The sequence below is a fragment of the Aquarana catesbeiana genome, linkage group LG03 (assembly GCF_042186555.1).
Source record: "Aquarana catesbeiana isolate 2022-GZ linkage group LG03, ASM4218655v1, whole genome shotgun sequence".
Lineage (NCBI taxonomy): Eukaryota > Metazoa > Chordata > Amphibia > Anura > Ranidae > Aquarana > Aquarana catesbeiana.
The window spans coordinates 219725474-219738590 of record NC_133326.1 but is presented as its reverse complement, the minus strand read 5'-3'; the positions used below and the strand labels follow the sequence as shown (position 1 = coordinate 219738590).

General features: G+C 41.1%; 1 protein-coding gene across 5 annotated transcripts in view; it reads right to left on the bottom strand.

The window, feature by feature from the left end:
- The window catches only part of CADPS2 (calcium dependent secretion activator 2), a 1072621-nt gene that overhangs the window by 953093 nt on the left and 106411 nt on the right, over positions 1 to 13117 (bottom strand). For all 5 annotated transcript variants that reach the window (XM_073619790.1, XM_073619788.1, XM_073619789.1 and 2 more), the window contains exon 3: positions 4069 to 4401. In XM_073619790.1, coding sequence (XP_073475891.1) covers positions 4069 to 4401 — 333 coding nt within the window. The remainder of the gene's footprint in view (positions 1 to 4068; positions 4402 to 13117) is intronic.

Genomic DNA, 13117 nt, shown 5'->3' with positions numbered 1-13117 from the left:
TTTTCTGGTACAAACAAAAATTCTCGTAAGATACTAGAATCCGTTACATCACTTCCAAATTTGTATTGTCGTACAAGAATATTTATACTTTGGTAACCTATTCATTTTCGATGTGGAGACTAGCATCCAAAAATCTCATTGTGTGTACTAGGGTTTAGGGTGTCTGAATTCTGGATGAAGTAGTAAAGCAGACACATTTGGGCGGCACATGGTCAGTCTGGAGAAAGGATACAGTTATGCCTCATTCACATGGCTGGTTACCTGCGGCCACTGGAATCCAGCAGCAAGAATAAGCAGATCCTTGTAGGTGGAATAACTGTGGCTGAGATTAGCAGCAATTTAAATTAATGGCGGGTTGACATCGGCAGCTGCTGCTTGCATGTAGCAGGACGCAGAGTGGATAGCTGCGCTTAGGTACAGATGTCCGAGCATGGGCATCCATCCCTAATCGCATTTATGCTAGTACATCTAACACTACCCTCTCCAAAAGACTGATAATGCTGATGTCAATGGGTGGCTACATTGCTCCTCCATAGAGTGGTTCCACACAAAATTGTGTCATTCGCCAGATCTCCAGGTGAAAATAAATTAAAAAAAAAAAAAAAAATTAAAACTATTGCACCCACTACTACTGGTAAGCTGCAATATATACAATTTTTGTTTTTGGGTATAGGTGTGTTCCTAGATCACCAGATCATAGAAATAGGGAGGGGTGGAATAGTGCACTACAGCAAAGCTTGATGAAAACCTGAAGTACAGGTGAACAGTAACCATTTATTCCTCCTTCATAGGTTACCTAAATTCAAAGAGTTGCAGCCGCAGTGTAGTCTTTATTGGCTGAATGCACCACAAGGTGACTGTATTCATGAATAAGGGATAACAAACCCTTACATCAACATAGTTTGGTCCATTGATGTTATAAAAGCTTTCAAAACCAAAAAATACATAATTACATAGCATATTAAATATAGAAAAATATAAAGGTAGCACTGTTTACCTGTTCCTAGGCATGGAATTATGAAACGAGCACATAGGATGGGCATTACAGGCGCAGTATCTTTAGAGCAGTGAATCACTATCATTTGTATTATTATCTCACGTTTCTGTCCTAGGCAGGTCTCAAGAGAAAAGGGAATTTTTGTACCTACCTTAAAATCCATTTCTTTAGCAAGTTATTAGGGAACAAAAGTTTAGGGTGCTAGGTTTACCTGAAGCTGTATCTGACTGCTACTACCTAGGTTGACTTCCTATGCAGAGGGATATGACCTGTCAGAACATCTGAGCAGAAATAAACCCGTGTATCCTTTTCAGGCACAGAAGCTGCCATCTTAGCCGCTGTTTGAACTGTATTGCCATGGTGCTGCACATGTGATCAGTTATGGCACCAGCTATTTGATGGTTTGACTATTTGTTCGAAAGCACATGCAAACTTGACAGATAGCATTTCTAGAATGCCGGTATTCTGCCGAGAAAGTTCCCCTCGGCGGATAAGGACCGCCCCTCTACTGCGCAGGCGCAGCGCTTGCGCAGTAGGAGCCGGCGGAAATAGACAAAGCCAAATAGAATCGAAATATGCTGTACACGGCGCCTGTAAGGAGGGCCCCTCGCGGGCTCGCTTCGCTCGCAACGCTTTGGGCACGGCCTCGCTTCGCTCTGCACTTTTTTTATTCTCCCTCTAGGTCTCCCACTTGGATGGTGGGGCTTCAACCTGGACCCAGGGTGCAGGCGCCATGTACAGCTGATTGAAGTTTTTCATCTTCAGCTATTTTCGGCGGCTCCTAGTCGTTCGTACTGCGCAAGCGCTGTGCCTGCGCAGTACAGGGGGGTCCTTATCCGCCGGGGGAACTTTCTCGGCAAGACACCGGGAACACAACTTATTTTTGAAACTGGTAAATGAATAGGTTTAGTTCTGCTTTAAAGCAAAACTTCACCCAGAGAACTGGATAAAAAAAAAAAAAAAAAAGTTCTTTAGCAAGGCACATACAGTCCACATTAATAATTATTCTACCAAACTTAGTGTGAGCTGTAAATTGCCTCCAGAGTTGCTCCTGTTTCTTCTTGATGGAGGCTGCCATTTTGAAGACGCTCAAAGCCCTAGCTGTAAATCATAAAGTGGAACTAAACCCATCAATTTAACAGTGTCAAAAAAGTTACATTCCTAGAATGCCAGTGTTCTATCGAGAAGTGCCTCCCGTCGAAAAAGGCCTCCGATGGGTCTGCGCATGTGCAGTACCAAACGTCACTCCAGCTTATATATTGATTAGCTGCCGTGACATCAACACAGCGCATGCGCAGGTCGTCGGAGGCATTATCCGACACTATGCAAACAGTGGAGGAACGTAGCTGTCAGATTGAGTCTCACTGTTTGCGGGGCGGGTTGAGAGTGTGTTATAGGGTGGTTTTGTGTGTGTTGCAACCCGCCTTTAGACACAGCCAAAGCCTGACGTTCAGCACACCAAAGCTGCCTTGCAACACTGACAAAACCTGCCCTTCAGCACACGAAAACGTGCCCCACAACAGCAAGGCACAATCTGACAAGTACGTTCTCCCTCCGCTGTTTGCACAGCTTTGAATACTGCCCGTCAAATACTGTCTCCCATCGAAAAACGCCTCCGACGATCTGCGCATGCGCTGTTGACATCACGACAACTGATCAACATATCAGCTAGAGTGAAATTTGGTGCTGCATATGCAGAGACCCATCGGAGACATTTTTTGATGGGAGGCACTTCGATAGAACACCGGGAGTGCAAACTGTCACATTTGCTTGTGTTCTCAAACAAACTGTCAAACCATCAAATGCCTAATGTCATAACTGATCACATGTGCAGCTGCAGAACAGACAGAAGCAGCTTCCTTAGCTGTAAAGGATAGGAGTGTTTAATTCTGATTTAAGGCTGTCAACAGATCGGCCTCTACAAACTCGGCAGTGCCTGAAGCTAGAGAGCAACTGAGTATGTACAGAGCAGGGTGAGACCATGTATTACTGCATTTTAAACAGTATAGGCACTTGTTTTTAATGTTTTATATAACTATACCTGCAAAAAGGTCAGCATGAAGTGATCTAGCAGGACTTCGTTTTCTGACTAAAGTTCCACTTTAAGTGTCCAATGGCTACAGTCAGGGCATACACTCAATGTTTCCAACCAATGATGAGAGAAATAATTTGACACAAATTCCTGGACTACAGAGAGTGGCCTGGGAGGTACATAAATAGCAACGAATAGATTGAGGACTCTTACTAATAACTTATACTGAGTAATACATCAACCAGTAGAAGCAAAATTCTGAGTGGCTGAAATCATGCAGAATGCAGAAACCAGCAGGAACAGATTTCATTTACCTCCATAATAAATTAAGTTTAGCACATGCAACACAAGTCACCACAGTGGATATCTTATATAGTTGCCAAAAATAAGGCAAGAGGTGGAAAAATTTACAGTCCACAGAATTGATGTAGTTTTTCAAAGATTTATATCAAAAACAGTGTCACAATACAGCGTATATAGAAAGGAAAAAAAATCTGAAACAGAACAAGTCACATCTTGATACATTTTTCACTTTACCCAATATGTACAAATCCCATTTGGGCCATGCTGGCCAGTTCCTATGTATAAATACACACATGCAAGATAACGGCACTGCAACCTAATCATGCAGTCAGGGGCGGCAAGCGCTCTCTGTTTCCACTAACCGTGTGACTTGCGGTCTCCACCCCGCAACACAAGAATCCTTCCAAGTAGATAAAGTCGGCAACCAGGTGAGGATGAATACAATGTCTCTTTATTTTGTCCGAGTACACATGTTCCCAACAGAGCCAACACTAATGCGTTTCAACCCATCAAAACCTTATTCATAGTTAACCTGGTTGCCAACTTTATCTACATGGCAGTACCTATGTATTGTATAGTTCATAATGCTCATTTAAACTGACCAAAAGAAAACTTTGCAATCTGTTATCTTGTCCCTTTCCATGGTGGTGCATGCTTGGCATTTCCATGCAATACATAGTGCCCTAAACGAAAGGAAAAAAAAATTGAGAAATACAGCCGAACACTACAAACCTACCTGGCAAGCATTGTATAACAATTGGTGTTCTAGTTTCTTTATTCCCAAGATCTGCTGAAACATTTCATAAAGTTGTTCTTTACTTAGTATGAGTTCAGACACAGCACTGAGTGCCATTCTGTTAGGCTGCTTGCGAAGATCCTCTTCTCCTCTGTAAATGGCATCGTATTTTGCAATCCAAGAGCTCAAAACAGTTTCTTTGCTTAATCCATCAATTTCTGGCAAACTGCGTACCCTTTTTTCAATGTTCTTTTTAAAAACTTCTCTGAAGTCATTTGAGGAACATCCACCACTGTGTACCATTCTGGCAACCCGATCACTTTTCAAGAAAACCTGTTTCATGTAAAGAAAAAAAAAAAAAAAAAAAGAAGTTTAGCTTTATAAAACTTCGAAAAAAAAAATCTTAACCTTTTTTGGTTAAAAAGACAGACAGATCCACCTGACCACAGGCATTAAAAGGGAACCTGCCTGGGCACAAATATGCCAAAGATGTAAGCTCTGGGAGCTGCCACATGTATCCTTGTTTCACTACTTGGTGGATTAAGTATACAGGTAAAGTGCACCGTCACATCACTGGTTGCATGTTTGTTGTGGGTCATGACTCATTAAGTATTAAAACAATAAGGATGACAGCTCTAAAACTTGCACCTTCAGCCTCAGTTTACACTAGATGCGGGGCGAATTCACTGCAGATTCCATACTGCCTCAAAACCGCAACCCGTTAATTCGAACCAATTGCGGAGTGTATGTCAAGTTAACACCCCGTAATTGGCTTGCAAAACGCAGCGCGATTTATATTACATGGGTGTGAACACCCACGCGACCCAATACTGGTGCAGACAAAAAAAGGGGTCCTGCACGAGTTTGCTGTGAATGCGTTGCAATTTGAGCCATACAAATCCATGGCTCACACCCCAGACACAACGCATGTAATTCGCTGCAATTCCTGTGAAAATTGCATGCGGTTTCCCGCACCACATCAGTGTGAACCCAGGCTCAGATTCAGGCAATCAAATTTAAGCAGGGCTGTAATCAGAATGTCTATGGTTACCTTCAGAATATAGCAGACACTTTCCATTAAACATGCCCACAAGATAACAAACCTAAGGTTGTTGAATATCAGCAAGCATGTTTATGTGCCAATCTGACAAAATTAACATGGAAAACAAAGGAAAACATATCCATATATTTACAACCCAAATTCCAGTAAAGTTAGGGTGCTTAGTAAAATCTACATAAAAACCGAATGCAATGATTTGTAAATCTCATAACCCCATATTTTATTAAAAATAGAAAACATATCACAATGGAGAAAATTTAACATTGTAAGAAAAAAAATAAGAATTTTTTTAATTGATGGCAGCAAAACATCTCAAAAAAGTTGGGATAGGGCAACAAAAAGCTGGAAAAGCAAGTGGCACTAACCAGGAAAAGCTGGCGGAACATTTTGCAACTAATTAGGTTAATTGGCAACAAGTCAGTAACATGATTGGGATAAAAAAAAAAAAAAAAGGAGCATCTTAGAGCAGTGTCTAAGAAAAAAAAGCTGGGCGGAGGTTCACCAATCTGTGAAAAGCTACGGCTAAAAATTGTCAAAAATCTCGGAATAATGTTCCCTAATGTAAAATTAAAAAGACTTTAAATATATCATCTACAGTACATATCAAAATATTCTGGAGAAATCTCTGTACAAGGGACAAAGCCAAAACGCAATACTGTATGCATGTGATCGTTGGGCCCGCAGATGGCACCACATTAAAAACATGGTTCTGTGATGCACATCACTGTAAGGGCCCAGGAATACTTCCAAAAATCATTGCATGTGTACACAGATTGCCGTGTCATCCATAAAAAAAAAATCAAAGTAAAGCTCTATCATGCAAGAAAAAAACATATCTGAACATAATCCAAAAACACTGTCATCTCTGGGCCAAAGCTCATTTAAAATGGTCTGTTGCAAAGCAGAAAACCATTTTGTGGTCAGATGAACTGAAATTTGATATTCTTGGAAACCATAGTCGTCATGTCCACTGGACTAAAGAGGAGAGGGACTTTCTGGCTTTTTATCCGCTCTCGGTTCAAAGCCTGCATCCCTGATGGTATGGGGGTACATTAGCAGCTTGTATATCTGGAAAGGCACCATCTTAGTTTCTACAAACGAAATAATTTTTCTTCTTCACTGATGTGTGGATGAGGCTGCACTGATGACCAGTGCCCCAATTATCAGTGTAAACGATGTTCTGACAGGCTTGCTGGTTAATGGTTCTCCTTCCCTCCCACAGACATAGCATAGAAGGAAAGGAATGCCGATAACTGGCAAATCTGTTTACATGTGATTAGACACAGCTGATCACATGGTAAAAGGCTGCTGTGATTGTCCCTTTACCAGGATCTGTGATCGGCTTTGTCCAAAAGGACACAGCCGATCAGAGAGCATGTCCGATACGTGCTGCAGGAGGTGAGCAGGGTTCTGGGAGGACGTTTATGGACTTCATCCCAGAACTGGACAACCGTGCTATAGCCTTCTTTTGGCTATAGCGCAGTCAGGAAATGGTTAATGCAAAACGAACAACTGTACTTTCTCACTTCAAGACAGACGTGACCGTTTCACATGCTTATGGGCAGTTTTGGTACCTATAGTTACACCTCAGAACCCTATAAGGACCTTTTACTAAACCGATTCTAGCTCAAAGCAATAAACCAATGCTCTCAAAAACAATGTATACATTTTATATGCTGTGTAAAATTCAACTGGTATTCAGTCTAAACGCAAAAATGTAATATAGTGCAGCTTGCCATACATTAGATGTGGTGGCTGCATTTGTTTTCTTTTTTTTTTAGACTTTTTCCACTCTTTCACCTGGTTATCTGGTTAGGGTTTAATACCACTTCAAAGTTATTTTCTTCTCAGGGTGTATTTTATAAAAACTGGCCACAAGACTAATATGCAGACACCACTATAAAAAAAAAAAAAAATGTAACCTTCATTTTTTTTTTTTACGCAAAGGCTCTGAATCCTAAGGCACTAACATGCAAATATAAACAGTAGGTGGACTGCTAATTCTGTACCATTATGTTCAGCAGTAAAGCTGACTATCAGAGGAATTGGCCAGTGGAGGCACAGGAGGGGGTTGAACAATGAGCATTAGAGCACCTTGGGATGCATGGCTCATAACGCACTTAAGAATGTATGAATATGTCCTTCTTGGGGCCAGTTTTAGAAAGATTGTACTGTTAAACACACATTAAGAATCAAAAATCAGGATACTGCACAATTACTCACTACACAAATAGTGCATTGAAAAAGTATTCATACACCTTGACATTTTCCACATTTTGTCATGTTACAAACAAAAACGTAAATGAATTTAATTGGGATTTTATGTGATAGACCAACACAAAGTGGGACAGAATTGTGAAGTGGAAGGAAAATGATAAATGGTTTTCACTTTTTTACTGGGTCTACTCATGGATGTACATGTCTACAACTAATACAGCCAAGACCTTTAAGGATGTCGTCAAAAGCCCAAGACTGTGTAAAAAATCCTGGGAGCATTTTTCCTAGAGCAGTTCAATATTTCCTGTATTGCTTTGGTATGTTACAGCCTCTACACCACAAAATTTGTCATGCCTGTACAGGAGCCTGGAGGAATCATTCAGGGAAATGCAAGAAGTCCCTACCAACATTTTTCTGGTGAGATAGCCCTTTAAAAAAGCATGGACCGCCACGGTGTTGGGCACACGCTCCCTTAGAGCCGAGCCTCAACCCTGGTCAGTCAACCAGCTTAGCCTTATGTTTGTTACTTCTTATGTTTGTTAATTGCAGAAAGGGAAAAAAAAAAAAAAAAACAAAAAAACAAACCAAAACAGCTCCCATTTTGTTAACTTTAGCAGCACATGTGGCAGATTTCGGTAGTTCTTAATAGTGGCACATTCAGAAAGCATCTTTTTTTAATGCTCCAAATTCAAAAATAATTAATTACTTGCAGTTCATAGATTAATATTTTCAATTCATCCTCTATGACCTCCATAAAGGTTGGACGCTGCTGCAAGAACCGTGCAGCCAAAACCTGCATCCACAGTAGACTGGACAGACACCTGGTAGAACCTTATTAACGTGTTAACAGAGGACCAGGTGGCAGCCTTACACAGCAGCTGTGGCCTCGTGCAGAAGTGTCCAAGAAATTCCCACTAATCTGGTGGAACGGGTATATAAAACTGCAGGAGAGGATTTGTCTTTAACCACTTCAGTTCCGGAAGGTTTTACCCACTTCCTGACCAGGCCATTTTTTAAGATACGGCAATGCGTTACTTTAACGGAGTATTGTGCTGGCGTGCGACGCTGTACCCAAACGTTGTCCTTTTTTCCAACAAATAGAGCTTTCTTTTGGTGGTTATTTTTTGCACTATAAACAAAAAAAGACCGACAATTTTAAATAAAAAAACAATATTTTTTACTTTCTGCTATAGAATGTTCCACATAAAAAGAATTTTTAAAAAATATCTAAGATTTCTTCATCAATTTAGGCCAATATGTATTCTGCTACATATTTTTGGTAAAAAAAAATCCCAATAAGCGTATATTGATTGGTTTGCGCAAAAGTTAAAGCAACTAAAAACTTATATTTTTTTTAATTGTTTTTACTAATAATGGCGGAGGTCAGCGATTTTTAGTGGGATTGCAGCGGACAAATTGAACACCAAGTGACTTTTTGGGGACCAGTGACACCAATACAGTGATCAGCGTTAAAAAAAAAAAATTACTGATCACTGTATAAATGACACTGGCATGGAAGGGGTTAACGCCAGGGGCAATCAAGGGGTTAAGTTTGTGCCTGGGAGGTGCTAACCGTGGGGGATGGACAGACTGGAGGAAAAGAGATCATGTTTCAGCTTAGCTGAAACACAAAGATCTCTTTTGCTCCCTGACAGACCAGCGGTTTGCCTTGTTTACATAGGCACACCGCTGATCCGTCTCTCCACAGAACGAACTGTGGGTCACTGCGGCCATCGGACCCACTGATTGGCTCCCGCTGTGTCCAATCACAGCAGGAGCGGCGTGCCCCATACACCGAATTAACAAAATCACATACAGGTACATGATTTTACGCAGCCGGGTCGATCTGCCGCAGTATCTGTACCGTGGGGGTTCCAGAAGCGGTTAAGGATAAAAGCTCTAGTGACCAACTTTCTTATCCATCTCACAATGGTGGATCAAAGCTGTAGCTTTAAGACTCTAAAGGTCTTTGACTACATCTAGACCAATTTTCACCTGTGGTGTTGTAATAGCTTTGGCTGCCACAGTGGGCAGAAAAAATTGAAGAAAAAAAAAAAAAAAAAGGAAAACCATGTAAAAGTGATTTAAGCCAAGAGTGATTTCTCTGAAGAGGTCCATCAAATTAGGACACTAGCAAAAAAATGAGAACTCATGAAGTGGGGTATGGTTACAGGGGAGGTGCCTAGGGTGAGGTGTCCTTCAAAGCTTTGCCAGTGTCCAATCACCAGAAAGTATGGACCAATAATCCAGGGTCTATGAATACTTTGCCTGTGCCCTGTACTCTGATTAAGAATTTACAATAAGTACAAATATGTCTTATTTTCTTTGTTTGGGGGACACAGGAATTCAGGAACAGTCTTTAGGCAGCAGTATAACCAGACTAGTTTTTACCAGACCAAAAGCAAGCAAATAAGCAAAGTTCATTGTTCGGGTTTACATACAATTTAAACTCTTGCTGCCATGGTAACACATATGTGCAGCAGCAAAGAAAGTGGGCTTTAAACAATCACACGCTGCACATATGCATCACTGGGTGGCAGAAGTTTCTGTTCTGCTAGTGCGCTCGTAGCACAGAGACCAAGCTGTCAAAGACAGCTTCCACTATGTAGTAATGATCAGGAACCGGAACCGGCAGGACTGGCCACTGCTCATGTGAACGCCGTGGCAGTCAATCACAGTGGTCATATGATTAGGTAGACCACCTTGCCCCTTAACTCAGTTAAATGTCAGGGTAAGGAAGGGGAAAAGATTTCATGCTACAGCTTATAGGAGCATTAAACAGGAGATGAATGTCGTGAACATGGGGAATTTTTACACAATCAAGAAGGGATGAGAGTGCGATGAGTAACCACAAGAAGAGATTACATGGTTGTGGCCTGAGGTGTTGGGGAGAGGCGAGTCACCATACTCAGATTGGTCCCAAAATCTCCAAGCATTTATTAAATTGCATAAGGGTGTCAGTTGCAGTGGCAGTAAGGAATGTTATTCTCCGAATGTCGGTCACAATATGTAGGAGTTGAAGTTTAGAAGGCGGGTCAGTAGACATCCAGCAAAGCAATGTGAGCTTTAGAGCCCATTCACACAGGGACGACTTGTCAGGTGACCTAGTCGCCTGACAAGTCGCCTCCCGTTCTGTGGTATGGAACCATTCTAAGGGGAGCGACGCAAGTCGCTCCGACTTAGAAAAAGGTTCCTGTACGACTTCGGGGGCGACTTGGGGCGACTTGCATACAGAAGTCGTTTTGCAAGTCGCCCAGGCAGTCGTTTGCAGGTCGCCTCGCTGAGGTGACCTGCAAGTCGTGTTGCCCCTGTGTGAATGGGGTCTTAACCTTGGCCAGAGGAAATTATGTTTTTAATCTCTCTTATCTAAAATACACGTGAATTCTAGGTTCAGAAGGTCCAAACCAATGGAGAGGATCTGCAGTCTGGAGCAAGCAAGGCCAAGTTCTCCTTTTACAGGAAGGCATGGTTATACTTTTGCCAGTCTATAATTTTACTGTTTATTTTTATATGCAGTTTTTACTAAATGATTTGAATGCGTAGTTTAAATTGTCCAAGTTTGTGATGGGTTTACTTTAGGAATCTTCGTGGAGGTTCCAGTTTGTCCAACTTTTGCTTTCAGGTTTCTTTATGATGTTCTCATTCTAATTTTTTTCTGATTGTTCAAATAAAAAGCAATTATCAATTAGTCAAGCAATTAGTATTTTTTACATTATTTTTATTTGTTCATTTTACATTTAAGGGGTAACAAAAAACAAAATTATAAATAGTACATATTTTTTTCTGTTTATTACATTTGTATTGAAAGGAATTTACATAAATATACATATGCATAAAATGAGCATCAAAAACATATGATTGTATATGAGGCATGATACGTAAATGAAATTCCAGCACAAGTCCACTGAGGTGTCATGCGTGGTACGAATGTGCAAGTCCCTTAACAAGGCATATATGGCAAACATAGTAATTGGGAAGGTGCACATTGCAGTCCAATCTACACTGGCTGTCTGTTTGGCAGCTGATAAAAATCAGAAGCCCAACTTGGTCAAGGGTGCAGTCAAATTTTATCATCATGAAAACTGACCCCCAAAAAAAAAAATTAAAAAAAAATATATATAAAAATCATACTTTTTAAATTTAGCTGTACAGACAAGGCCAAAAGTTTTGAGAATGACAAATATTTTTCACAGTCTGCTGCCTCAGTTTTTATGATGGCAATATGCACATACGCTAGAATATTATGAAGAGTGATCAGAGGAATAGCAATTAATTGTAAAGTCCCTCTTTGCCATGAAAATTAACGAAATCCCATAAAAAACATTTCCACAGCATTTGTGAAGGCGGCTTCAGGGCGCCCAAGAAGGTCCAGCGAGGACCATCTCCTGCAGCTGATTCAGCTGTGGGATTGGGGCATCACCAGTGCAGAGCTTGCTCGGGAATTGCAGCAGGCAGGTATGAGTGCATCTGCACGCACAGTGAGGTTAAGCCTTTTGGAGGATGGCCTGGTGTCCAGGACAGCAAAGAAGCCACTTCTCTCCAGGAAAAACATCGGGGACAGACTAATTCTGCAAAAGGTACAGGGATTAGACTGCTGAGCACTGGGGTAAAGTCATTTTGTCTGATGAATCACCTTTCCGATTGGGGGATCTGGAAAAAACCTTGTGCGGTGAAGAAGGGTGAGCGCTACCATCAGTTCTGTGTCATGCCAACAGTAAAGTATCCTGAGACCATTCATGTGTGGGGTTGCTTCTCAGCCAAGGGAATGGGCTCACTTACAATTTTGTACAGCCATCAATAAAGAATGGTACAAAAACATCTTCCGAAAACAACTTCTCCCAAACATTCAAGAACAGTTTGGTTACGAACAATGCCTTTTCCAGCATGATGGAGCACCTTGCCATACGGCAAAAGTGATAACTACGTGGCTTGGGGAACAAAACATCGAAATTTTGAGTCTATGGCCAGGAAACTCGCCAGACCTTAATCACATTGCGAATTTGTAGTCAATCTTCAAGAGGGGGTGATCAAAAAAAAAGACCAAACTCTGACAAACTTCAAGCTCCGATTATGCAAAAATGGGCTGCCATAAGTCCGGATGTGGCCCAGAAGTTGATTGACAGCATACCAGGACGAATTACAGAGGTTTTGAAAAAGAAGGGTCAACACTGCAAACATTGACTTTTTGCATAAACTTAATGCAATTGTCAATAAAAGCCTTTGACACTTATGAAATACTTGTAATTATACATCGTAACATCTGACAAAAAGATCTAAATACTGATGCACCAGACTTTGTAAAAATTAATATTTGTCTCATTCTCAAAACCTTTGGCCACAGCTGTATATTTCTTGCTGCTACAAAAATACCACATATGTTTATGTTAGCTGTTGTATGTACCCATAGTACAGCCTAGAGACAATAGTGTGCATTTTGCTTTTTTTTTTTTTTTTTTTTTTTTTTTTTTAACTTGCCTAAAAACACACTGACACAGAGAGAGAGAAAAAAAACACAAGGGTGGGCTTCACTGTGACTGATCAATCACTGTGATAGCCAATCAAACTATCACAGCAACTCTGGGTTCCGGGTCCTCATCGTAAGTACTGGACCGGGGCTCCCAGTGAGACCCTGGTCTCTGTGCTGGGAATGTGCTGTGTGGCCCAGTCCAATGACGTAGCATAAAAGCATACTGTCGGCAGGAAGGGGTTAAGATTCAGTCAAACTACTCATGTTTTTTAAAACTGGAGCCTAGAACAGTAACAAATTCCCAG